Genomic DNA, 27869 nt, shown 5'->3' with positions numbered 1-27869 from the left:
GGGAGGTTACTGTATTCCAAATATTTCTATTTCTCTATTAGTATACAAACAGGTCCCTTACTCTTTTTCTTTCTTGCTTCCTCCCAATTTTTTTTTTCGAACAATGTTTGAGTTTCATTCACACGAAACACGGAAGTCATCTGTGAGGCTCTGTCCCAGAGAGAAGGGGCCTTCCCTCATGCCTGTTACTCGAATGTGGATAAACACAAGCACAAATCAAATAAACTGCAAATTACTCTGTGTCTTTTCCTAGTCAATACAGCAGCGGTCCTCAGCGGTACTGTACCATTCTGGAAAAATATGCTGCCTTCCCATCTCCTAAGGCAGCAGCAAATTCTTCCTGTCGCCTCCTATTGGCCAAGGCAGCCAAAGATTTAAAAGTCTCTGGTTCGTAGATAGCCAGATTCGCTGGGACTTTCTTGTGGCGCTCCACCTGGCACTTAATTAAATTGCCAGTGAACGCTGGGTACTTCGGGCCGTTTTCCTGGGTAGCAGCTGTAATTCGATTAATCCAGAGGGTCCTCATGGTCCTCTTCTTCAGGTTTCCGGCTTTGGTGCATTTCACAAAGGCTCGAGTCCCGGCTCTGACCGCCAACCTGTAGCAGCAATTTCCCCCGCACCCCGCTCCCCCGCCGGAAGTGCTTGGCGTGCTTCAGCACCTCCCGAATCCGCCAGTAGCGGTAGGTGACGCGATTTCGCAGCGGTGAAGAAGACCAAGACGCCCGCGGGCCAGCGTCCTGGATCCTCAACAACACACGCGCTGCGCGGCCGCCGTCTTGCTGGGCGTCGCTTCCTCCCAGTTTTTAAGTTTTTGTTTTTTTTTTTATGTGAAAGCAGATTTTTATTACAGAGCAATTTTTTCTATTAATTCAATGCTTTAAATAAAACAACATAATACCATAAACTGACAATGACCTGGGAGCATGTAAATACTTAAGGCTGGAGAGGCATTTTTATTCTTGATAAATTTATATAATAAATTCTTATGACATTTGATTCCAAATTGTATGTACGAATTGGCTTGACATAATAAATATAAACATAAGGGCAATTTAAACATTGGCAGTAATTTATATGAGTCAATTCAAGGTCAGTGACTGGAGAACTATATTAAGAGAAACCTGAGGTAGAAAAAATCTTTAGGAAGCAGCCCTGTAACAACGTACATTTGTAGATCAGGGGCTAAAAATCCACTCTGAATGAATACTAAGAAGCAAAGGATGTACAACATCCATCACACATCTGTTTCAAAAACAGCATGTTTCTAAAATGATAATCTCTTTACAAGTAAACGTTACAGTATTAATAACTATAGAGACACCATTGGGATGAGCTCCAGTTTTTAAGTTTTTAAGAGCTGCACGGTTTGTTTGTTTGTTTGTTTCTGAGACAGAGTCTCGCTCTGTTGCCCAGGCTGGAGTGCAGTGGCGCTATCTCAGCTCACTGCAACCTCCGCCTCCCGGGTTCAAGCGATTCTCCTGCCTCAGCCTCCCATGTAGCTGGGATTACAGGTGCGTGCCACCAGCCTGGCCATTTTTTTGTATTTTTAGTAGAGATGGGGGTTCCACCATCTTGATCAGACTGGTCTCGAACCCCCGACCTTGTGATCCACCCACCTCGGCCTCCCAAAGTGCTGGGATTACAGGCATGGGCCACCATGCCCGGCCAAGCTGCACAGTCTTAATAGCGCATGGAGTACAAATACTTATTTGCCTTCCATACCTATTGGATATGTAGTGGTTTCCAACCTTCTGTTATTGCAAACAATGCCTCAGTGAATAACCTTGTACACACATACACCATTTTGCACACAGATGACTGTATCTGCAGGGCAAGTTCCCAGAAGGTATGCTGGAGTTTTTCACCACTGTGCTAGGTCCCTTTTGCTTTGGTACCACCTATGGGCCTAGGCCTCCTTACCAGGGGCCTGGTAAGCTCCCTTGGTCCCTTAAAGAGATTTAGTCCACAGGACAGTTGAGTAACTGGTACCTTGTATGCATAACTCACAGGACGTGAGAAACACAGCTTTATCTTCTACCATCTCTATCTGTATCCAGTAGAGAGTATCTTCACTTGCCCTGGATGAAAACGCTAATAGGGCTGAATTAGACTCTCAGGGCCTCTGCAGCAAAGTACTACAAACGGGGTGGCTTAAAACAACAGAATTTTGTCTCGCAATTCTTGATCCTAGAAGTTCAAAATCAAAGTGGCAGCAGGGCTGTGCTCCCTCTGAAATCTGTGGGGGATCCTTCCTCAAGTCTTCCTCGCTTTTTCCTTGCTTCGGTGGTTTGCAGCATTGGGCCAGCCTCTGCCTTTGTTGTCACGTGGCATTCTCCCAGTCCCTCTGTCGCCATATGTCCATATTATCACAAAGACACCAGGCATATTAGGTGAGTGTGACCTCACCTTAACTAATTACATCTGCAACGACTTGTTTCCAAAGGAGGTCATATTCTCAGGTATGCGAGCATTTAGGACTTTAACGTAGCTTTTTTAGGAGGATACAATTGAACTCATAACACAGACCCAAAACCTTTCTGCTCTTGTTAGGTTGGGGACAATCTTAGAGTCACTTTATTGATTTGTTTGTTTGTTTGTTTTGAGATGCAGTCTTGCTCCATTGCCCAGGCTGGAGTGCAGTAGTGAGATCTTGGCTCACTGCAACCTCCACCTCCTGGGCTCAAGTGATTCTCCTGTCTCAGCCTCCTGAGTAGCTGGGATTACAGGCGCAAGCCGCTATGCCTGGTAGAGACGGGGGTTTGCTGTGTTGGCCAGGCTGGTCTCAATCTCCCGACCTCAGGTGATCTGCCCACCTAAGCCTCCCAAAGGGCAGGGATTACAGGCGTGAGCCATTTGCGCCTGGCCAAGATCACTTTAAATCACAAACTTGTTCTCAATTCAGAAACTAGTATGTCCAGTCCCAGATATTTATCAGTCCTTCAAGCTTCATTCCAAGGCCAGCCAGCTGTGGTCAGGGCTGGGGCTGCTGGTCTGCAGGAAGGGGAGTGGCTGAAGGTTTCTGCTCCCTCTGCTGACCCCCTTGGTGCCAGGGAGGGGGAGTGGAGGTGGGAGAAGGATGGGACGAATTTGACCTGGCTAGGAAGCTCTGTATTCTCAGGGCCTGCTATGACTATTCCTTTCTTCTCACCAGGATTTTTGGAATTTCTCTGGAAATTTCCACTCCGGATCTCCTAATTCCAGTGAATGTCACTCAATTTATACACTTTCTCCCTCTGCTGTTTAAAGAAGGTGGATCCTCAAAATTGAAGGGCTTTTAAATCTTTGTAATTGTTTTTCCTTTTATTTTCAGAGGGAGTCTTGCTATATTGCTTAGGCTGGTCTTGGACTCCTGGGCTCAAGCTATCCTCCCACCACAGCCTCCCAAATAACTGATTATAGGCATGCCTCACCACATCTGGCTTATTTCTAGTTTACTTGTTTATTTATTTATGATTCTGGTCTTTTCTGAGACAAGGTCTTGCTCTGTTGCCCAGGCAGGAGTGCAGTGGCGTCATCTTGACTCACGGCAGCCTCAACCTCCTAGGCTCGAGAGATCCTCCCCCCTCAGCCTCCCGAGTAGCTGGGACTACAGGTGCACGCTGCCGTGCCTGGCTATTTTTTTTTTTTTTTTAAGAGATGGGGTCTCACTGTGTCACCCAGGCTGGCTCTGAAACTCTTGGGCCCAAGTGATCCTCCCACCTTGGCCTCCCAAAGTGCTGGGATTACAGGTGTGCCCATGACACTCAGCTCTAATTTTTTTTTAAAGCGTTATTTTTAGAATAGTTTAAGATTTACAGATAATTTGCAAGATAGTGCAGAGAGTTCCCATAAACCAGTTTCCTCATATTTGTATCTTACATTAGTATGGCACATTTGTTAACAATTAATAAACCAACATTGGTACGTTATATTATTGATATTATTGGTACATGGTTTAAATTTCCTCCATTTTCTCCCAATGTCCTTTTTCTGTTCCAGGATCCCATCTAGGACACCACTTATATTTAACCATCGTGTCTCCTTAGATGCCTCTTGGCTGGGGCAGTTCCTCACACTCTCTTTGGTTTTGGTGACCTTGTCAACCTCCATAACAGAGAGGTTCTCTAAAAGAAAATGGTATTTATTTGGGAACAGGGCATTGCAATGGAGCCATGTGGGCCATTTTAAGCTATGTGTGTGAAATTCAGGGAGGTAAAGGAAGACCAAGATTTTTAAAGAAAAAATGAGGAGGATTACATATTGTTTTTGATAATTAGCCTCAGCTACAAATATCGATCAGGGTGATACCAGTCTGAGGTTGGACAGGCTATTGCTGGGCAGACGTCCTGGCAGGAATCTTCTTTTGGGAAGGCTGACATGGCTTCTGTGGACAGTGTTGATCTTTTATGAGCATTTGTGACATCACGCATTTAGGAACAAGAATCCTCTTCATGGCTTTCCCCAGCTCTATTTGTCATTTTTTTTCTCTCTCTTTTAACACAAATGACTCCACCATTTTGATTCTGACCACATTCACAACCTTGACCGATTTTAGGTTGGCTATTTTGTACAATGTCCCTCTGCTGGGATTTGTCTGATGTTTTTCTCACGATTAAACTGGGTTATTGGTTTAGGGAGTTTGGTATAAAAAATCTATTTGGTCTTTGTCCCCAGTTCCTGACACAGAACTCCTAAACCCCTTGGAATTTCCTAGGCAATAGGAGTGTTTTTGTTATTCATAATGATTCCCTTAATCAAATCACAGTTTCTGCTAATGAGGTGGCTAACTGCGGGCTCTAGGATGGATTCACGGTGGGGCTGGTGCAACACACCATGTGATCAGAGGGTTGTAACTTTCATTCAGCTCCAACATGTCCCTACTCCTCTTGCGGGAAGGGAAAGGGGCTGGAGGTTGAATTCAATCACTAATGGCCAATGACATAATGAAACCTGGATAAAAATCTCTTAAACAGGGTTCGGAGAGCTTCCAGGCAGGTGGGCACACAGAGGTGCTGTGAGGACAGCACTCCCGCCCTTCACCCCCCGTGCTGCGCATCTCTTGCACTCGGCTGTTACCGAGTTGTGTTCTTTACAATGATCTTCTAACAGTAAAGTGTCTCCCTGAATTCTGTGTCGTCCCAGGGAATTGCTGAACCTCACGGGAGCTGTGGCAATCCCTCAGTTTCTAGTAGGCAGGGTAGAAATGTGGGCATTGTGGGCACCCCGCTTGTGGCTGGCGAAGGGAGGGCAGTCTCCCTGGGCTAATCCCTTAACCAGTAGTTTCGCGCTAATTCAGCTGGTGTCAGAGAACTGGAGAATAGGTCGTCGATGCTGGAAAGGGCAACGTGGTGTTTGGTGCCGGTCAGGGAAGAAGGCGCGGAGGGAAGGTGTAGGCCTGCCTTCCGCAGAGCAGGGTGAGGTTCGGCCCTGTAAGGCCGCAGGAGTGGGCGAGGATAGAGCGAGCGCGGCAAGAAGGCGGCAGAAGCGCGCCTCCCAGGCAGCGTGGGCGAGAGAGGACGGGTGGCCGAGAGGCAGAAGCCGGCTAGCGGCGAAAGGCCCGCGTTCCCGAGCGCGCGGCACCGCGGCCAGGGCAGGAGGAGGCCGGGCGGCCCCGCGGCCCTGCGCAGAGAGCCCGGTTGCACCACCAGGCGGGCCGCGAGGGGGCGCAGCGCGGCGCGGCAGGGATTCGCGGGCGACCACCCGGCGCAGGAGCGGCCGTGTCTCGGCCTCAGAAGTAAGTCGGGGCGCTGCGGGCCGGGACAGGGGGTGGGCGCTCGCCGGGGGCGTGCTGGGGCCGGGCGAGGGTCGGGCAGTCCACCCCGGGCCTCTGCCGGGGCACAGCCGTCTCCTGAGTCGAGGCCTCTGGACTGCAGCCGGGACGGCCGGAAAGCCGCCTCCAGCTGCCAGAAGGGGGCGGGGCTTCCGGTGGGGCAGCCATAGGGACCTCGCGGCCCAGGGCAGCGCGGCCTCCGCGCGCCGCTGGCGTTGTTCCCTGCGGGACCTGGGCTGGCTCGGCCCGGCTGTCAGTGCGCACGCGCGGCGACGCGGCCTGAGAAGCTGGGTTCGCGCGCCCTGTCCCCCTCCCACGGGCCACTGGCCGCGTGTCCCGCGCCCATGTTAGGGGCAGAGCCGCAGGGCCTACCCGCCGCTAAAAAGCACGGGTGACTAGGACCTGCGTGTGGGGAAAGGCTTCCTAATGACCCAGCGCCTACGTGCCAGGAAAAAAAAGATTGATACATAATAACATTAAAAAACGGAAGCTGGGGCCGGGCGCGGTGGTTCACGCTTGTAATCTCAGCACTTTGCGAGGCCGAGGCAGGCAGATCACTTGAGGTCAGGAGTTCGAGACCAGCCTGGGCAACATAGCAAGAACCCATCTCTATACAAAATACAAAAATAATTAGCTGGCAATGGTGGTTTGTGCATATAGTATCAGCTACTTGGGAGGCTGAGGCAGGAGGGTCAGTTAAGCACAGGAGTTTGAGGCTACAGTGAGCTATGATAGCACCACTGCACTCCAGCCTGTGATATACCCTGTCTTAAAAAAAAAAAAATTTTTTTTTTTTTTTTGAGACGGAGTCTCGCTGAGTCACCCAGGCTTGAGTGCAGTAACACCATCTCGTCTCACTGCAAGCTCTGCCTCCCGGGTTCACGCCATTCTCCTGCCTCAGCCTCCTGAGTAGTTGGGACTACAGGTGCCCGCCACCACGCCTGGCTAATTTTTTGTATTTTTAGTAGAGACTGGGTTTCACCGTGTTAACCAGGATGGTCTCGATCTCCTGACCTCGTGATCTGCCCGCCTCAGCCTCCCAAAGTGTTGGGATTACAGGCGTGAGCCACTGCGCCCGGCCAAAAAAATCATGTTTATAAGGATTGTTACTATTAAAGCCTTCACAGGCTGGGCGCGGTGGCTCGTGCCTGTAATCCTAGCACTTTGGGAGGTCGAGGTGGGCGGGTCACTTGAGGTCAGGGGTTCGAGACCAGCCTGGCCAACATAGTGAAACCCCATCTCTACTAAAAATACAAAAATTAGCTGGGTGTGGTGGTGGGTACCTGTAGTCCCAGCTACTTCGGAGGCTGAGGCAGGAGAATCACTTGAACCCAGGAGGCGGGGGTTGCAGTGAGCCAAGATCGTGCTTCTGCACTCCAGCTTGGGTGACAGAGTGAGACTCTGTCTCAATAAATAAATAAATAAACAAACATTAAAAAAGAAGAAAATAAGAGGTTGTATGGACCGTGGGAGGCGAGAGCGGTAGATTCTGAAGGCAGCTGCTTATGCTGTTGTGCCCAGGATTCTCATATTACTGCAGACACTCTCCACACCATGCTTACGCCAGAGTTTTTTTGTTTTTGTTTTTGTTTTTTCTTTGAGACAGAATCTCGCTGTGTCGCCTAGGCTGTAGTGCATTGGCACAATCTCGGCTCACTGCAACCTCCGCCTCCGCCTTCTGGGTTTAAGCAATTCTCTGCCTCAGCCTCCTGAGTAGCTGGGATTACAGGTGCGTGCCACCATGGCCAGCTAATTTTTGTATTTTTAGTAGAGATGGGGTTTCACCATCTTGGCCAGGCTGGTCTTCAACTCCTGACCTCGTGATCCACCCGCCTCGGTCTCCCAAAGTGCTAGGATTACAGGCGTGATCCACTGCACTTGGCCTGCCAGAGTTTTTAAGTTAATGACACCCCTGGCATTGTCCTAGGATTCATGGGTCTAATCCCAGCTACAATGCGTAAATTTAGACGTGGACAATAGGGGATATGTAATTAGCTGGATCATTGCCTCTAGGAGATTTTCTTGACTAAGAACCACAATATGAAGCTTTGTGTTTGAGGACCCCATAATTCTCCAAGACAGTTTGTGAAAATCAGTATAAATCTAAAATTGAAAGGAAAATGTGTTTGACCTGAAAAATACTGAGTCAAAAACAAAAGTCACTTTTAATGGGAGTGTACATTGGTATAACTGCTTTGGAAAACAGTTTAGCGTTATCTCTTAATTCTGCACATTAATTAGCTTGCTGGACGTATGCCTGGTGTAGTAATGGGGCCACACCCAGAGAAATGCTTGCCCAGGGGCTCCAGGAAACGAGTGGATGTTCAGAACAATATTATTTGTTAGAGGAAACAAACTGGAGATAACCCCATGTTGATCCCCAGGAGAATGGCTAAACAAAGTAGGATATGATCACAAATAGAATATTAGATAGCAGTGAACATGAATAAAATGCAGCTTTGCGAAATTGTATGTGTGAATCTTAGAAACATTGAATAGAAAGAATGCAAGGCTTGGAAATCTGCTTATTGAATAATATTCTTATAAAGCAAGAAAAAAAAAACCATACCTAGCCTCAGCTCTTGTTTTATGAGAAACCTCAGCAGTGATAGGATGTCTCATTTGAAATTTTCTTTGTGGTAGGGCTATTCTGCACAACATCCATAAACACCTCCCGGGCATCAGACTTGATTCATTTTCCTATTTATTTCCTCCTCTTTGGGAGAGAGTATTCTAATTAACATCATGTGTGTCCCACCACAGATTAAAGAATTCCCCCATTCCCCTAAACCGAGAAGGAGAGGCTGCAAGTCTTTGCTTGAAATTTTTGTGCTGAAAGTGAAGCATTCAGGGTTCCAATGGCAGAATTAGGACTCCATCCTTAGGGTAGCAGGAGAAGTCTGGTAGTGCCTTTAGAAAAGGAAGGTTAAGGCCGGATGCAGTGGCTTACACCTGTAACCCCAGCACTTTGGGAGGCTGAGGTGGGTGGATCATCTGAGGTCAGGAATTTGAGACTAGCCTGGCCAACATGGTGAAACACTGTCTCTACTAAAAATACAAAAATTATCTGGGCATGGTGGCGGGCGCCTGTAATCCCAATACTTAGGAGGCTGAGGCAGGAGAATCACTTGAACCTGGGAGGCGGAGGTTATAGTGAGCCGAGATCGCGCCACTGCACTCCAGGCTGGGTGACAGAGTGAGACTCCGTCTCAAAAAAAAAAAAAAAAAAAGGAAGGTTAAGAGTTAATAGACTAATAGATTCAGCTCTCAGTTCCTCATCAGAATTAGGGAGGAGTAGTAACATGGGGAAAGAAATCCAGAATAACTAGTTAAGCCCATACATTGCACCTCCTTCACCAAATAACCCATCAGGAGTGCCAAATTTGGCTACTTTTGTCTGTCACTCATTTTATTCAGCAAAACCTTAAGCCAACGTCATTATTTTGCCAGGAAAACAGACCCATTTCCTGCCCTTGAAGGTTTGCAGTCTCAAGGGGGAAAGCAGTACAACCTTTACAAGCAGTTATCAAGGTGGGTGGGTGGTGTTGCAGGCAAGCGTGGAAGGGGCCCACCTGGCTAGGGGGCAGGCCATACCTCCCTGGGAGGTGACGTTTGACCTATGAGGCGAGCTCTAAAGGACAGGTAGGGATCCCCTGCGGATGCCGTGCTGGCGAGGCAGGGCCTGAGCAGCCAGTGGAGAAGGGCAGCGGGAAGTGCGCTCTGCAGGAGCCAGACGTCTCAGCCCGTGTGGCCAGAGGTGGCAGGGGCGCGGCCTGAGCGGGGCTGGGGCGCGGGCAGGATTTGGGCCTGCGCCGAGGGGCGTCCCGACCTGGCCCTTTGCCACGGTCGATTCCGGCTCCCACTCCTCTGCTGCCATCTGCGCTGTCCTTGGCGACTACGCCTTCACCCCCCTGGGTGCGTTTCAGCGGTCCCGGAGCCTGGCGGGAGCGGGGCCAGGAGCGCTCTGCGGCTGGTATCAGGCCTGCAGGTAGGGACGCGCGGCCGCCCGGGGCTCCGGGGACTCGGGTGTCCAGGTGCCGAAGTCGCCGCTCCCACGGGGGACTCAGGCCCTTGAGTGGGTTTCCTAAGAACTTACCAGATTCCACGGCTCGGGTTTCCTGCCTTGGATCCTGCTTTTTATTCCCCAGGGGGAGTTATTTATAGACAGGAATCGTGTGTTCAAGGCCTGGCTCTTCGGACTCGGCGTTTTTCTTGTTCGAGGTGCTTCAGTGGGGGCTGGATGCCATCATCTTCCGGGTCTGGAATCTTGTAGAAAACGAGCTGTACAGGCAGGAGTTCAGTTCAGCTGTATCATCTGTTCTTGGCCTCTTCTGGAAACGGGCTAATTCTCTGTTTAGGGCTTTATCGTTTTATAACCCAGTAACATACTAGCCCTGTGGTTGAGTTGTTTCTTCCTATTTATTTATTTATTTTTTAAATATAGTCAGGGTCTCACTCCGTTGCTCAGGCTGGATGGAGTGCATTGATGTGATCGCAGCTCACTGCAGCCTTGAACTCCTGGGCTCAAGCAATCCTCCCTTTTCAGCCTCTGAGTATCTGGGACCACAGGCGTGCAGGCCACCACACCCAGCCTTTTTTTTTTTTTTTTGGAATGGGGACTTGCTCTGTCGCCCAGGGTGGAGTACAAGTGGCATGATCGCGGCTCACTGCAGCCTCGACCTCCCCAGGAGTAGCTGGAACTGCAGGCACACACCACCATGCCTGGCTAATTTTCTTTACTTTCGTAGAGATGTGGTTTCACCATGTTGCCCAGGCTGGTCTTGAACTTGAGTTCAAGTGGTTTGCCCACCTTTGTCTCCCAAAGTGTTAGGATTACAGGCGTGAGCCACCACACCTGGCTGCCTGGCTAATTTTTAATTTTCTGTACAGATGGAGTCTCCCTATGTTGCAAAGACCGGTCTCAAACTCCTGGCCTGAAGTGATCCTTCTGCTTTGGCCTCTCAAAGTGCTGGCATTATAGGTGTGAGCCAATGTGCCTGGTCCGTATTGCTGTTTTATCACAAGCTACCTGCAGTGCATTTGGGCTAAACATGTCGTTTGCATAAAACCATTTTAAAAATCACAAATTGACCTGCAAAGCAAGGTGTATCAACAGAGGGGCATGGCAGCTTCATGGGACCCCCCTATAGGAGACTCAATCCTGGGTGCCTCTATAGAAACATAAATTCAGTGTAAACAAAGGAGCTAGTTCCCATGGCTGGAGAATGTAAACGGATGAAGGTAATGCCCCCCTTCTCCCACCAGAGTCTTTCCAGGGAATTTATTTCCAGCTCCATTAAATTTATAGCATCAAGGGTTTATAATAGGTAGTTTTTTTTTCTTTTTCTTTTTTTTTTTTTTTTTTTGAGACTGAGTCTTGCTCTGTCACCCAGGCCTGGAGGGCAGTGGCGCGATCTTGGCTCACTGCAAGCTCCGCCTCATGGGTTCATGCTATTCTCCTGCCTCAGCCTCCCCAGTAGCTGGGACTACAGGCGCCCGCCATCATGCCCGGCTAATTTTTTTTTGTATTTTTAGTAGAGATGGGGTTTCACTGTGTTAGTCAGGATGGTCTCGATCTCCTGACCTCATGATCTGCCCGCCTCAGCCTCCCAAAGTGCTGGGATTACAGGCGTGAGCCACCGCACCTGGCCAATTTTTTTTTCTTTTAAGCAGTGTGATTGGTTTTCCCTGAGTGCGGAAGTCTCAGTCCCAGAATATGTTCAGGTTGGCAGAGGAGAAATTCGGTTGTCATGTGACTCACTGGCCCCTTTCATGGAGCTTTTAGCCACAGGAGAGGATGCATCTGTGCTGGTTTTGCTGCAGTGTCTGGAGTTCCCAGCTGAGTCCGCTGTTGAACAGTTCTCTTCATGTGCTTTGCTCGGTGACACGTACATTCCCAGGGCGTCTGCTTCAGGGTCTCTTTAAGGGTCTCCCGACCCTTCAGTCCTGCCAGCTTTGCACTCTTCTCTGCCCCAGCTAGTCTCTGGCCTTGCATCCTGGGGCTCTTCTTGCCCCCTTCTCAGGGCTCAGTGTGCTCTACAGGATCCCACCCAGCAGTCCTCAGGCTGCAGTTTAATCAGGACGCTTCCAGCCTCCTTCCCACACTGTGGGGTCCTATTCTTAATTTTCTTTCTTTTTCTTTTTTGTTTGAGGTGGGAGTCTTGCTCTGTCGCCCAGGCTGGAGTGCAGTGGCACAATCTCGGCTCACTGCAACCTCTGTTTCCTGGATTCAAGTGATTCTCTTGCCTCAGCCTCCTGAGCAGCTGGGACTACGTGCACACCACCATGCCTGGCTAATTTTTTGTATTTTTAGTAGAGATGGGGTTTCACCATGTTGGCCAGGCTGGTCTCTAACTCCTGACCTCAGGTGATCCACCTGCCTCGATCTCCCAAAGTGCTGGGATTACAGGCGTGAGCCACTGCGTTTGGCCCCTATTCTTAGTTTTATAAATTAATGGGATGATAAAAGCAGCAGCTTAGGACTTGGAAACTGACTTGTTTAAACTAACACAGTTGGCAGATAAAGTAACTTAACCTGAAGGAGCAGTTCAAGTGGTTGGGACTTCTGGCACCATGATTGACCAGTTGAGGAAAATTCAGGCAGATGGGCTTTTCCGTGCCTGAAAAAGGCAACTCGATTTACTGGGAAGGAACTCCCCATCCCGACTTTGTGTAATAGTTTCCCCACGAAGAGCGCTCATGAGGATGAAGTGAAAGCGCCTTGCCCTTCTATTCCCTTCCTGTTCACTCTGTCCAGGTGGGCAGTTGCTTGGTCACAATAGTCTGCACTCTTAGCCCTGTGTGGCTGTTCTCTCTGAACCCGCCCACCCACACCAGGTGGATGCTATTATTATTCCTGCATTGGAGCTGTGGAACGAGAGGCATTTGCCCTGGTCACATGGCCACTGAATGTGTGCATTTTGTTGGGGAGTTGGGGGGTCAGAGGCAGTATCTGAACCCAGGGTTTCTGAGTCCAGACCATGGCCTCTATTGCTTCACTACACAAACGGCAACTCACACAGGCTCACTATTGGGCTGCTGGGCAGGATGACTGGCTAATGCCTTTTTCATGTGGTTATAAAAGTTTTAATTTCCTTCCACATTCATTTATTTGACCTCTTAAAGCTGCCTCTATGCAAACCCTTTAAAAGTGAAACATTTGTTCAAGAAATGAGTCACGATTGTTAGGAAGACAATGAGGAACATATTAGGAGTGGGGCTCCCCCATTTGCAGAGCAATCTGCCATCCATTGAGGTGGTTTAGACTTTTGAGGGTGTTTTGGAGGGTGGGGGCAGTGGCCCCATGTGCTTACCTGGAAGCTTATGGTACTGATCACCCCTCTGGAGGGCCTGTCTGATAGGCAGGAAACTGCTCACAGATGTCTCCCTTTCCCCAACCAGGACCTGATTTTTACATTCCTGAATATAAAGGACCACTCCCCTCTGCTGGACGAAGATAAATTTGCTTTTAACAGAGAAAAAATTTGTGACCGCTTCGCTCTCTAGTGGCCAACTAGGTAAAAGAGCTAGCAGTTCTACCTCACTTTGCAAACTGAGGTATGAACCTCAGTTTTTGAGGTAGTTGCAAAAACTTTCAGTGAGCATCTACTATGTATAGGCACAATGCTAAATACCAGGGATATGAAGGTGAATAAGAGAGCACCAATATCAAATGTTTGTAGATTGCATCATACTGTAAATGTACGAGGACCACAGAATTTGAGAGATTGAGGGGAAGTTAGAGATGATCTGGCTTGTATCCCTCTTTTTTTTCCTAAGTAGTTGAAAAACTGTGACCTAGAGAGATGAAATAATTTGCTTAAGATCACATGGCTGGTTCGGAAGAGGGGAAAAAAGGAGTGCTGATGAAATTCAGTGGAATGTCACCTTCTAATTTCTATCATCTATTATTTTGAAATAATTTTAGGCTTACAAAAGAGAAATAGTACAGAGAGTTCTTTGAACCTTCACCCAGCTTCCTCTAATGCTAACATCTTACACAACCATGGATTTACCAAAACTGACATTGGTGCAACATTATTATTATTATTGTTATTTATTTTTTGAGACAGTCTGGCTCTGTTGCCCAGGCTGGAGTGCAGTGATGCAATCTTGGATCACTGCAACCTCTGCCTCCCGGGTTCAAATGATTCTGCTGCCTCAGCCTCCCAAGCAGCTGGGATTGCAGGTGCACACCACCACGCCCAGCTAACTTTTGTATTTTTCTGTGTGTGTATGCGTGTGTGTGTCTGACTTCCTTAAAACAGTAATGACTTACTGATAGTCAGCTATTGTACAGAAAGGGTATCACAAACCTCTTTGTCTTTTGGATCATGCCTCTGTTTTCAGAGCAGGTTGTTTTCCCAGGTGATTTTGATGACATCCCACCTGCAGCTTTTTAGATGTGTCCAAGTTGGGGACAATCCCGGTCTGTTCGACTGACCTGGATACAAAGGCTGTCAGGGCTAGCAGTGGTGCACCTTGAACCTTCTGCCACTCTTGCGTCTTGGATCTTGAGTTTCATTTCTATTTTTGTTGGGTATAGAGCATTCTTTGCTCTTGGTTGCCTAGTTTATCCAGAGAAGGACTTTGGGGCCAAAAGGACACAAATTCAAACATCAGTTTCCCCACCTAATTATGGGAGCTCAAGTTCTAAAATTCAACTGTTCTAAAATTCAGTTTCTTCCTTTGCAAGATGGGGACAATAATGGTCACCATGCAGAGTTGTTGAGGGATTAAATGTATCCAGTAATTGGCATAGCACCTCGTGTGCAGGAGGTGCAGAATGAATGTGGAATAAGTGAATGGCTGCCAAGGAGGGAGACCCAGTTAGGTGGGTCCAATGGAAGGTCTTTTTCTTTTCTTTTTAGAGATGGGGTCTCTTCTGTTGCCCAGGCTGGAGTGCAGTGGTATGAACATGGATCACTACATCCTGGAACTCCTGGGCTCCAGCAGTTCTCCCGCCTCAGCCTCCCAAGTAGCTGGGGCTATAGGCACGTGCCACCATGCCTGGCTAATTTTTAAATTTTTTGTAGAGATGGGGTCTCACTATGTTGCTTAGGCTCAGTGGAAGGTCTTGAATGCCAGGCAAGACTGCCTGCACTTTCTGGGGTGGGGGCAGGCACTGCAGGAGTTTGAGAAGCAGGAGTGATGGGATCAGCGCTGTGCTTTAGGCAGTCAACTGCAGAGTGTGCTGGATGAGGCAGAACCATGGGAAACAGGGGAAGGGCACCAGGAATCATCCAGCAGGCTGTCGTGCTAGTGCCTGTTCTGGTGAGGGCTGAGCTGGGCCTGGACTAGAAAGAAGGGACCATGTGAGACTGTGCGGAGGTCCTGCCTACCAACTGCTATGGAAATAAACAAGACACAGGGGCTGGAGAAGTTGGGACTCCAAGATGCATGAATTCTGGGTCCCAGTGAAAAGGTGAACAAGTCATGAACAGAGATAAGAGAAATCAGGATAAAGAGGTAATTTGTGGGAGGGAAAAATGCATTTGGTTTTATTCATGTTGCCTTTGAGATGCTGACAGACTATCCAAGCAGAGACAAGTGGAAGAGATGATTGCGGCGCCAGAGCCTGGGAGAGGCCAGAGCTGGCCATGAGGACTGAGCGTCACTGCCAGAGGTCACCAAGGAAGAGAACATAGAGGAGGCCAGAAGTTGGGGGCAGAGGCTCACTTATGGCCGACGGTTGAGAGAGGGGTTAGAGACAGAGACGGAGAACTTGGATGTGCTGGTTCGCAAGGGCTGCTATAACTAAGTACTGCAGACTGGGGCTTCAACAACAGAAATTCATTTCCCCAGTTCTGGAAGCTAGAAGTCCAAGATGAAGGTGTGGGCGGGGTTGGTTTCTCCTGAGGCCTCTCTCCTTGGCTTGGAGATGGCTGTCTTCTCCCTTTGTCCTTACAGGATTGTCCCCCTGTGCATGTCTGTGTCTAGTCTCCTCTCCTTATAAGGATACCAGTCATAAACAGATTAGGTGATGACCTCATTTTACCTTAATGACTATTTTATCCTTATAAGGACACCAGTCATAACAGATTAGGTGGTGACCTCATTTTACCTTCATGACTATTTTAAAGTACCTGTCTCCTGATGCAGTCCCATTCTGAGGTACTGGGGGTTAGAACTTCAACATTAGAATTTGGGGGGACACAGTTCAGCCCATTAACCCTGGAACAGAAGCAGAATATTGAATTTTAAAAGAACCCAAGGGAGGAGTTTCAGGAAGGCCAGGGGCTGGCCGTGGCCTGTTTGTTCTTAGACACACCCTTGCCTCCTGCCGCCTCTCTATCTCTCTCCTCTGGTCCACAAGGAGGTTCCTGGAGGATCTTCTGCCGTGGGGCCTCTAGTGAAGTTCCGCCATGGGGCGTTGGGCTGGAGGTGTGGAGCGGCTACAGTATTTTTCCGCCTTCTTCCTCTGCTGATGTCTCCAGCAGCAGTTGTTTCTCTGTGGCTCCATCTCCCACGGCACTGATCTGTGGGTTCCAGCTTCCACCAGGGGACCCTGGATCCCGGGCGATGGTAACTTGACCTGTGCTGTGTGCCCTCAGCCCTACAGAGGGTCGCGGCTTCTGCTCTTTCTATTCCCTGGGTTGCCTCACTGTCCCTTCTGTGGTGTGTGTCCGTTTATTTATTTATTTATTTATTTATTTATTTCAGACGGAGTTTCACTCTTGTTGCCCAGGCTGGAGTGCAAGGGCATGATCTTGGCTCACTGCAACCTCCGCCTCCCAGGTTCAAGCGATTCTGCTGCCTCAGCCTCCCAAGTAGCTGGGATTACAGGTGCCTGCCACCATGCCCGGCTAATTTTTTGTATTTTTAGTAGAGACGGGGTTTCACCATGTTGGCCAGCTGATCTCAAACTCCTGACCTCAGGTGATCCACCCGCCTTGGCCTCCCGAAGTGCTGGGATTACAGGCATGAGCCACAGTGCCCTCCCTTGTCTGGTGTTTTGTCATGTTGTAGCCAACTCTCTGTATTAAATCCCCTCTGAGTATCTAGTAGTTTTTGTTGATTGGTAGAAATAGCATGGTCAGGAATGCCAGGTACTGCAGAAAGAGGGAAGGGATGGAAATGGAAAATGGTCAGATCTTTGAGCAATGGGGGTAGAGCCCAGAATTCCAGGGCTTGAGAAGGGGATTTCTGCCAAACCGATGGGTGTATACGAATTCTCATGAAGGTCTTAATTTGGACCTACTTTGAGACTGCATACTTTTTCATGTTTATCAGGCAGCTGGGTACAGTCTGTTTTTGAAGTGCTTTTTCAGCTTTAGCTGTCCTCCTTTTTTGGTTTTCTGACTTTTCCTCATTGATTTGGAGTTCTTTGTATATTCTAGATATGAATCCTTTATCAGTTATGTGTGTTACAAATACCTATTCTCATTCCAGAGCTGCTAAAAAAAAAAAAAAAAAAGACAGGGTCTTTCTCTGTCGCTGAGGCTGGAGACCAGTGGTGCGATCACAGCTCACTGAAGCCTTGACCTTCTGGGCTCAAGTGATCCTCCTACCTCAGCCTCCCGAGAAGCTGTCACCACAGGCATGCACCACCATGCTTGGCTAATTTAAAAAAAATGTTTTGGTTTTTTTTTTCATAGAGATGGGGTTTCCCTGTGTTGCCCAGGCTGGTCATGAACTTCTGGACTCAAGTGATCCTCCCACTTTGGCCTCCCAAACTGTTGGGATTACAGGCATGAGCCACTGTGTCTGCCCCCAAGTCCTTTTTAAATTAAATTTCCTTTTTATACATTTCAGTTGCCTGATTATATAATTCTTATCAATCTAGCAGATTCAGTATATTAATATGGCAAACCTAATAATATTCCCTTAGATGTTTCAATACTATTCATAAACTCAGTAAGACTTCAATATAGAAGTACCCATTTCAAATTAGTTATAAGAATGTACTTAAAACAGCCACATACTCTAACACACTTCAAGTATATATAAGACCAAAAATATGCATAGATTCCTTATTAATACAGAAATATAAATCTGTGGCTTTGCTTCTTTCAAGCCTTTCTATATGTAACTCAGTTTTACTGGATTAGGAGATGGATACTGTACAGTTACTGTCCTAGTTAACTGAGGCCATTGTCCATCAGAGGTTTCACTGGGTTTCCTTCCTCAGTCTTTAAGGAGACAGTGAATCCTACTTATTGTCATTCTGTCAACAATTCTGAAATCTCAAGGAGGGTGAGGCCAGGCATGACACATGCCTGTAATCCCAATGCTTTGGGAGGCTGAGGCAGGAGGACAGCTTGAGGTCAGGGGTTCAAGAGCAGCCTGGGTGGTAGGGCAAGACCCTGTCTTTTAAAATAATAATAAAAAAATTAAATTCAAAAGAAGGAAGATGATCTCTTAGCCTCTTTTAATTGAAGTTAAAACATTACTTACCTCTGCTTGCTCATAGAAGTCTGTAGCTCCCACATAGACTGATAAATTCTCAGGATAAATTTAATTTTTACAATCTTTGGAATGAATAAAATCTTGTACCATGTCCTGTTTTTAGGCTGATCCAACTCTGAAGGAGTCTTAAACCAGATGCGATGAGCTTTGGTTCTCTCCCGCGACTCTGTGCTTCGGAATCCCAGCTTTAGGGTCTTTGTATTGATGCCCTCTTGGGTCACAAACAACCTTCTAAAGGAAGAATTTGCCATCTACTAATCTTTATCAATACAACAAATGAATCAATACAAACATAACCAAATAACGAGACTCAGCAGTAACACATTTTATCCTACATTCTTTTCGAATATTTAAATTTTATTGAGGATGACCATGGATTTCATGGCTCTTCATTTTTTTTTTTTTTTTTTTGAGATGGAGTCTTTTTCTGTCACCCAGGCTTGAGTGCAGTGGTGCAATCTCGGCTCACTGCAACCTCTGTCTCCTGGGTTCAAGTGATTCTCCTGGCTCAGCCTCCCGAGTAGCTGGGACTGCAGGTGTATGCCACTGTGCCTGGCTAAGTTTTGTATTTTTAGTAGAGATGGGGTTTCGTCATGTTGGCCAGGCTGGTCTTGAACTCTTGATTTCAGGTGATCTGCCCGCCTCAGTCTCCCAGAGTGGTAGGATTACAGGTGTGAGCCACCGCGCCCAGCCGGCTCTTGAAAATTGGGTACCTTCATAATTGGGTGTATTTCAATTTGATACTCAAATCGTCCTGATTTGGCACTTCTAGCTTGTCTCCTGCATCCTTCTGCCTGGACCTATTTTTCTTTGAAGCTTCTTCTGCTTCCTAGCATAAGACGTTCCAGCTTATCTGGTATCTCTTGAACACCAGAATCAGTGATTTCTCCAAGGATTTCTAGTCCCTTGCAATGAGGAGAAGAGCACCCATTCAAGAATCTGAGCACTCAGGTGTATTTTGGGGTAAGGCTACTCTGAGGCCATCTCAGTGAAAGAGCTAGGAAAGATAATTATTTTCCTCTTAAAGACCTGAGTTCAAATGCATATTTCCAATAGTTCAAGATGTTCTAATTTAAATTCTTTTGATGCTCTAAATATTGTCTACTTTTCTCTTTATTTTGATTAACAAAATAAAATTACTTTTTGCTTGATTTGACATGATTGTTCCAAAAACAAGAACATATTAATATACGTATTAAAGTTACTGAATAGAGATCAAGATTTTCTTTTCTTTTTTTTTTTTTTTTGAGACGGAGTCTTGCTCTGTCGCCCAGGCTGGAGTGCAGTGGCGCAATCTTGGCTCACTGCAAGCTCCGCCTCCTGGGTTCACGCCATTCTCCTGCCTCAGCCTCCTCAGTAGCTGGGATTACAGGCGCCCGCCACCATGCCCGGCTAATTTTTTTGTATTTTTTAGTAGAGACGGGGTTTCACTGTGTTAGCCAGGATGGTCTCGATCTCCTGAACTCGTAATCTGCCCGTCTTGGCCTCCCAAAGTGCTGGGATTATAGGCGTGAGCCTCTGTGCCCGGCCAAGATTTTCTACATAGTTCCTTGGTTCTTAGAAAGTATCCCAGGCCGGGCACGGTGGCTCACGCTTGTAATCCCGGTACTTTGGGAGGCCGAGGCGGGTAGATTGCTTGAATCCAGGAGTTCGAGACAAGCCCGGGCAACATGGCGAAATCATGTCTCTACAAAAAAATATAAAAATTAGCCAGGTGTGGTGGCATGTGCCTGTAATCCCACAACTTTGGGAGGCTAAGGTGGGCAGATGGCTTGAGCTCAGGAGTTGGAAACCAGCCTGGGCAACAGGGTGAAACCTTGTCTCTACAAAAAATACAAAAATTAGCCAGGTGTGGTGGCTCATGCCTGTAATCCCAACACTTTGGGAAACTGAGGAGGGAGGATTGCTTGAGCCCACGAGGTCGAGGCTGCAGTGAGTCGGGATTGCACCACTGCCCTCCAGCCTGGGTGACATAGCAAGACCCTGTCTCAAAAACGAACAAAACAAGCTACCCTTCTCAGCTCCGGCCATTTGACTGATGAGAATTCTGAATGCTCTCCAAGTTCAAACAGGTACTGAGTTAATGTCAGTATGATAGGCTTTCCCTGGGGAAGTTCTGCCATGTATTTAATGGGGGATAGGACAGTAAACACTCTACTCTCTCTTGTCCCCAAACTGTTACTCCCAGGGCATGCCTTCCTAAGGGGAAGAAACTAGAGACTTTTTGAGTCTGTGGAGACTTTTCCTATAGAAAGCCGGTCATGTTGATGGGTTTCAGAGGTGGTCTTCAGTGGCTAGCTGGGTCATTCTTGTTCCTTTCTGCAGTGTTCTTATAAATGACAAAGTCTTGCTTCTAAATCCCTAGTCTGACCGGGGGCGGTGGCTCACGCCTGTAATCCCAGCACGTTGGGAGGCCGAGGTGGGACGATCACCTGAGGTTAGGAGTTTGAGACCAGCCTGGCCAACATGGTGAAACCCCATCTCTACTAAAAATACACAAATTAGCCAGGTGTGGTGGCATGTGCTTGTAATCCCAGCTACTAGGGAGGCTGAGGCAGGAGAATCACTTGAACTCGGGAGGCGGACGTTGCAGTGAGCTGAGATCGTGCTGCACTCCAACCTGGGCAAGTGAGACTTCATCTAAAAAAAAAAAAAAAAAAATCCCTAGTCTGTGGTCTTATTTTCCACATCATTTTGGAAATGTCTTATTAGAGTCTAGAGTAGCCCGGACCCAGGGAATGACAGGGGAAGTTGTTAGCAGTGCTTCTCTAACTTTAATGTCTTTGTGAGTCTCCTGGGATTTTGTCAAAATGCAGACGCTGATTTGGGGTTGGGTGGGGCCTAGGATTCCGCTTTTCTTGCGAGCTTCCAAGTGATGCTGCTGCTGCTGCTCTAAGGACCACGCTTTGAGCAGTGAGGGACTACAGGATGAGGATCAGGTGCATACACATTAATATCCCTTGGTGTATTATTTTTGCATCCTTCCCCTATTCCTTTGTTATATAGGGGTGATGAAACTCAACTCTATCCTTGACCTTTGCAAAATGAAATCATTTTAGGGCGGGATCATAAACAGAGTTTGTTATGTGACTGTTTCACTTCTCACTGTGCCCTTCATATCTTCCTCCCTCTGTTCCTTCCCCAGGCATGAATGGTATCAGTACTCGTCAATGCAAGGGTCAGCTCATGTTGAACCATGGTGGTCCCCATGCTTTTAACCTAGAATTGGTATACAGGATTGACCCCAAAATGTAATTTTCCCATGATGTATTCTGAGACCATATCTCGAAACACCTAAGGGTAAACCTGGAAAATTCCTATTGGCCAGGTGGAGTTACAGTACCTGTGGGAAGGTGTGGGAAGGTCTCAAAACCCCTAGGGAATCTGGAAAAACTGGAGATGTTGGTCACCTTCAGATAGAGGAGATGACCTCTCCATACCTAGCAGGGGTGGGGAGTGGTCCTTAGAGCCATAATTCAGCAAACTTCAAGAAGGCTATCTGAAAGGTTGTTCAGTGAAACATTTAGGATTTATCACTGTTGAGCACTTTTCATCTTCAAATTCCTGACTTGTAGTCCTGTGTTGTCCTGGAGTGGCCAAGTCTCTCCTCAGCGGGAACTGCACGTCCTTCTCCAGTGACACAATTTTAAGGTCTTGTTACCATGCAGGAACCCACTTTCCGGCTGCCACTGTCCTGTAGAGAAGTGTAGGATATGGCTTTAGTTCTGTTCATCACTTGGTTTTTCTTCTATTTCTGGTCCACAGAGATGCTTGCTTTTAAGCCCAGTTATTTCTTTTTGGATTTTCTCTCTTTTAAAAATCTATCGCTATATGCAAGGGGGAAAATATACGATGTTATCTAACCAAAAGTCTGAAGTTCTGGGAGTGGGTATTCTATGCAGCTACATTAAAGCAGATGAACAAATGGCCAAGGTACTTTAAAAATCTCTTTATGGCTAGGCGCCATGGCTCAAACTTGTAATCCCAGCGCTTTGGGAGATCCAGGCAGGAGTTTGACTGCTTGAGACCAGGAGTTTGAGACCAGCCTGGGCGACACAGCAAGACCCTGTCTCTATGAAAAATAATTTCTAAAAAATTAGCTGGGCATGGTGGCCAGGAAGATCACTTCAGCTCAGAGTTCGAAGCTGCAGAGAGCTGTGATTATGCCACTGCACTCCAGCCTGGGCGACAGAACGAGACCTTGTCTCTTAAAAAAAATCTATCCTAGCTGGGCGCGGTGGCTCACGCCTGTAATCCCAGCACTTTGGGAGGCAGAGGCGGGTGGATCACCTGAGGTCGGGAGTTCGAGACCACCCTGGCCAACGTGGTGAAACCCTGTCTCTACTAAAAATACCAAAGTTAGCCAGGCATGGTGACGGGCACCTGTAATCCCAGCTACTCGGGAGGCTGAGGCAGGAGAATCGCTTGAACCCAGGAGGCAGAGCTTGCAGTGAGCCGAGATTGCACCACTGCACTCCAGCCTGGGCGACAGAGAGAGACTCTGTCTCAAAAACAAACAAACAAAAACTATCCTTCGATTAAGAGATGGACGTGGTGTACATGATTGCTTTTGCTGCATCTTGCCACCTATTTTCAGCGAGGGCCAGAATAGGAAGCCACTGGATGGAATTCTTTGCTGTGCTTCGCAGCTGTTCAGAACACGTTCTTTATATAATGCCTTTTAAAGAAATGAGGTTCTATGGGAGAAGCCTCTGTGTCAGGACTAATTATGCTTCCCTTGGAGACAAGAACACCAAATCATGGTGATGTTTTCTTTTTCCCACTGGTGTTAGGATGCTTATAGTCAAACTGTTGACCCACGTGTAGCAAGAACACCATAGGGAGCCTTCCTGGCACAGCCTTTTTAGAGGCAGCCTTCTTGGTGCTTATCTGTCTTCAATTTCTGTTTCCTGTCCTTATTTAAAAAAACATTATTGCATCCCGTGAATGTATGTGATTGACCTTAAAATCTTTTGCATGAAGGCTTAGTGTAATTTAATAAAAACGGCCTTATCTTATTTTCCCAAGTGGACTGGGTAGCGGCTGTGGAGCGCTCTGGGACTCCCGGTGTGCTGCTGGTTAGTAAAGGTTGGCCTTGGCAGCTATGAACATAGGCAGAGCCCCCTCCTCAATCCGCCTCCCACCCCTCCAAGGAAGGGAGGCCGGACTTGGCTTAAACAGGTCGGGCAGCCACTGGAGCCTCCCCTCCCCCGCATCCACAACCTACCCATCCCACTCCTCAGCCCTGGCGCGGCCCCTCACCCCGGCCTCCACTCCCTCGAGCCCCCTCTCCGGGTGCAGCCGCGGCGTCCCCTGACCCCGGTGCACACCCCCCGCCCCAGCGCTGCCCCTCGCCGCCGCCACCAGCCCTGGGCGCGGCCTCCGGAGCTTCCCCATCACACAGCCGGGCGCGGCCTCCCCCCCCGCCCCTCCCCTCCCGCCGCAGCCTCCAGTTGCCCGCGTCACCTTCCGGGTCCCCGCCTCCCCCGCCGTCCCCACCCCCGCACCGCCTGGCCCAGGAGGGCGGTGCGGCCCTTCCGGCCGGGGCGGGGCCGGGCCTGGGGCGCTGGGGCCGGCGAGGCGGGCTCGCCCTGCCGGCGGCGCGGCCATGCTCATCACGCTGTGCTACCTGTACCTGTGGGCGCGCTGGGGTCGCCGGCCGGCTGAGCTCGTGCGCGCCACGGTGCGGCGGCTGCGTGCCTCGCGCTGTTCCTTCACCTTCTGCGGCGCGGCCGCGCAGCCCCCCGGCGCCCGCGTGTGCCTGAGCCGCGGCAGCCGCGTCTTCTGCGTCAGCGACAGCCAGGTGGGCGGGTCGGGCGGGCGACCAGGGCCCCGCGAGCCGGAAGTGCCCCCGTCCCTGCGGCTCGTCCCCGCCGGGAGCCCGGGAGTTCAGGAGTCCCGGAGTGGCGCCCTCAGTGCGGCCTGTGCGGCCCGGGAGGGGCGGTTGCCCCGGGGCCCAGAGAGAGGCCGGAGGTGCGGGACTCGGACCACGGACCCGGTCGCCTCTTCCCGGCCAGCCGGGCGGTGCTGGACGCGTGACTCTAGGCGCGCACCTGTGAGGACGTGAGCTGTGGATTGACAGCCGGACGCCAGCAGTGCCCACCTGGGGTCGCCCCCAACCTCCTCTCCCACACTTCGAGCCGGCGTTTGGGTGACCGTGAACCAGGAAAGACAGCTGTGGCCGGCCGGGAGCGGTGGCTTATGCCTGTAATCCCTCCACTCTGGGAGGCCTAGGAGGGAGGATAGCTTTGAGCCCAGGAGATGGAGATGGAGACCAGCCTGGGCAACATAGCTAGACCCCTCTCTACAAAAAAAAAAAAAAAAAAACTTAGGTCGGCGTGGTGGCACGCGCCTGTAGTGCCAGCTACTCCGGAGGGTGAGGCGGGAGGGTCACTTGAGCCCCGGAGTTTGAAGCTACAGTGAGCTATGATTGAGCCATTGCACTCCAGTCTGGGTGACAAAGCAAGACCCTGTCTTAAGAAAAAAAAATCCCAAACAAAAAACTCCCACCTGTGTCATCAGCTTTTTGTCAGATGTCCCCAAATTTACAAAAACTGCCCTTTTCCCTCTCCATCTTCTGTTAGTTAGGTTGCATCATTCACCAACTTGGGCACCCGACTGATGGTCTTTGCGTTTTTTAAATTTCAGTTGACAGTCAGCCTTTGTTTTTTTTGACCCAGTGCTTAGGATGGTGGTTACGTGTTCAGCCCACTCTGTCACCTACCTCGTGACTTGGGCCAGTCAATTAATCTCTGTAAAAAGTCTGCTGCCTTGCTGTAAAGGGAACAACAGATCTTTCCATTCAGCTGTTTTTGGAAATGGGCTTAGCTTCACAGTGCAGTACTGCACAAAATTTCGTGGACATCGGTAGCATTGTTCTCATTAATATTTAAATGTGTTTTGCTTTTAATCTGTTTCTTGTCCCTTTCCTCTGTTTTCTGGAATATTGCCTCACTTTTAGCACTAAAATGACGTTTTCTGCATATGTCACACCGTAAAGCCCCTGTGGGGAATTGAATCTTATCTCAGGTTTGAACATTGCCTGGAGGCTGTGCTTAGATATGGGATGAAATTGTGCCACTAGCAAATAAAAAAATACTCTTTCTTGTTAGTACCATGTATGTATTATGTCACACTGAATATGAATGACTGTTTTCTCAGGTCCCCCAAGGTACTAGTTATGCAAATAACTAGTACCACCTCCACATAACTGACACTACCCAGACAAAAGGGGAAGAAGTTCATGCATTACATACAATGTATGGCTTAGAGCGTTGGGAATTAACCTGATTGAGAAAGATAACTCAATAAAATGGCAAAAAATTGAGGGGTGAGCTTTTTGTAGTAGTTTCCAAATTGGATCAATTACATTTAGGATTTAAGTCAGAATAGAAATTTTGGACATATAAAAACATTGAGATGGGAATGTCTCATTTTCTTGGACAGTTTTACTTTTGAACATTTTCATGACTCCGCTGGTCTTCTGTTAACTACACTAACCATAACTAGTGCTTTTCAGCCCTTGCCTACCTGTGCAGGCCGGAGTAGGAGTGGCCTGGTGCTTTCATGGATTCTGTAACTCTGCTCTCTCACTCTGCACAGTAAGCTTTGCCTACAGATTTGGTTAGATATTGCTGCGTCATTTCCTAGTTTTCCAGACTAGATGGGATGGCCATGCTCTGCATCCCTGTAGCCTTTAAATCACAGTTCCTATTCTAGTTAGTATCTTTTTCTTATTAGGAAGTGAGACTGTTTAGCATAGCAGCTTGACTTGAAATAGTAAATTTAATAGTTGTTGGGTTTAAGCTGTGGTGTTTAAGGTCTACAGGTGGAAAGCTTGACCATTTATTTGTGGTTGGCTACTGTTATTTTGAGATTTAAAATATGATCAGGTTGATGAGTTGGTGGATATCTCAGTCTACTTGGGTCTACTTTTGAGGGATACCTCAGTCTACTTGGGCTGAAATAAGGACACACCTGAATCTCATGCCCATATGTTGAGATGGATCTCATTCTGTCACCCAGGCTGGAGTGCAGTGGCGCGATCTCCGCTCACTGCAATCTCCACCTCCCAGGTTCAAGTGATTCTCCTCCTTTGGCATCCTGAGTAGCTGGGATTACAGGCATGAGCCACCATGCCTGGCTAATTTTTGTATTTTTAGTAGAGACAGGGTTTCACCAAAGTGTTGGCCAGGCTGGTCTCAAACTCCTGACCTCAGGTGATCCGCCCACCTTGGCCTCCCAAAGTGCTGGGATTACAGGTGTGAGCCACCAAGCCTGGCGTGTTCTCATATGTTATACCCTTAAAATCAAATGCATAAATACTGAATGTGTGTGTTTATAATTGAATGCCCTACAATCAATTGATAAGTTTAACCAAAGACAGTTTATACAAATTGGCAATATCAAGCTTTTTGTCTGTTTAATGTACACATTCTATGCTTGGATAAAGTGGATATAGTTTTTTTTTTGAGATGGAGTTTTGCTCTTGTTGCCCAGGCTAGAGTGCAATGGCACGATCTCGGCTCCCGCAACTGCTGCCTCCCGGGTTCAAATGATTCTCCTGCCTCAGCCTCCCGAGTAGCTGGGATTACAGGCATGCACTACCACGCCCGGCTAATTTTGTATTTTTAGTAGAGACAGGGTTTCTTCATGTTGGTCAGGCTGGTCTCCAATTCCCAACCTCAGGTGCCTCAGCCTCCCAAAGTGCTGGGATTACAGGCGTGAGCCACCGCGCCCGGCCTAAGTGGACATACTTTTTAACCACTATATTGATAATTATGTATACTGAGGGAGGGGCAAATTCTCCCCTAAATTTTCATTCATTATTTAGTTCAATAGGTTTTTATCAAGCAGATTTGAACTGATATGCAGCACAGTGGAGCCTGCCTAGTTACCTTCCTTCTGGGTGATGGTGAAAGCCTCCTGCATACCCCGCTCAGATTTCATCTTTTTCTTCTCTGGCTATATCCTGTATTTGAAAGCCTTTTCAAATCAATTTGCTGTTTTTCTTAGAGAGATTTCAGGAAAGAAAACGAGAGATAACTGGGTATTTCTGATTTGCTAACCAATCTTGATTCTAATCTTCTTTTTGAAAAACTACAATCACTCCTGACTGGAGTTTACATTCCATTAAAGTATGTCTGATTGCGTCTGCATATGGTAAATGCCTTTCCCTGAAATAGCTTTTCTCTCTGGATTTAACTGCTGTGTGAGCATCCAGAGACTTGCGCACTTCCCAGATCTCAGGGAGAGGAGCAGGGTTGATTTCACTATAAGGAAGGCGTAAAGAAAAACTGCCTTGTGCCCTGTGCTGTGATGGCTGTAGGGAATGAAGGAACAGCCCTTCAGGCTTCTGTGAGTAAGGAGCTTCTGTTGGTGGGTACGTACTTCTAAGCCTCCTCATCTTTTTTTTTTTTTTTTGAGATAGGGTCTCACTCTGTCACCCAAGGCTGGAGTGTAGTGGCATGATCTCATCTCACTGCAACCTCGGGCTCCCAGGCTCGAGTGATCCTCCCACCTCAGCCTCCTGAGTAGCTGGGACTACAGGCGCCCACCCCCATGCCCAACTCATTTTTTTGGTATGTTTTTTGTAGAGAGAAGGTTTCACCATGTTGGCCAGGGTGGTCTTGAACTCCTGGGCTCAAGCGATCCGCCCACCTTAGCCTCCCAAAGTGCTAGGATTACAGGCGTGAGCCACTGTGCCGGCCAG

At 48.3% G+C, this 27869-nt stretch overlaps 1 protein-coding gene and 1 long non-coding RNA gene across 6 annotated transcripts in view; one reads left to right on the top strand and one right to left on the bottom strand.

Moving 5' to 3' along the window:
• Positions 1 to 5576: 5576 nt before the first annotated feature.
• Positions 5577 to 27869, top strand: part of HLCS (holocarboxylase synthetase) — a 232874-nt gene continuing 210581 nt past the window's right edge. The window contains exon 1 of one of the 5 annotated variants that reach the window (XM_031005219.3): positions 5577 to 5713. Coding sequence is in view for 2 of the 5 variants with exons in the window: in XM_063702694.1 (XP_063558764.1) it covers positions 23766 to 23960 (195 nt within the window). In the remaining 3 variants the exon portion in view is untranslated. Of the gene's footprint in view, positions 5714 to 9309; positions 9738 to 23678; positions 23961 to 24065; positions 27739 to 27869 lie in introns of those variants that run through there. The other 4 variants (XM_019017845.4, XM_063702694.1, XM_004062769.5 and 1 more) reach the window with 4 other exon arrangements.
• Positions 15222 to 23914, bottom strand: LOC129529364 (uncharacterized). Its single transcript, XR_008674862.2, has 3 exons — positions 23793 to 23914; positions 18146 to 21851; positions 15222 to 16800 (listed from the first exon to the last, which is right to left on the bottom strand). It is a non-coding gene; the product is annotated as an uncharacterized lncRNA (long non-coding RNA).

Source organism: Gorilla gorilla, chromosome 22, assembly GCF_029281585.2.
Source record: "Gorilla gorilla gorilla isolate KB3781 chromosome 22, NHGRI_mGorGor1-v2.1_pri, whole genome shotgun sequence".
NCBI classification, from domain to species: domain Eukaryota; kingdom Metazoa; phylum Chordata; class Mammalia; order Primates; family Hominidae; genus Gorilla; species Gorilla gorilla.
Note: the sequence above shows the minus strand (reverse complement) of the source record. Positions and strands in the feature narration are given on the sequence as shown.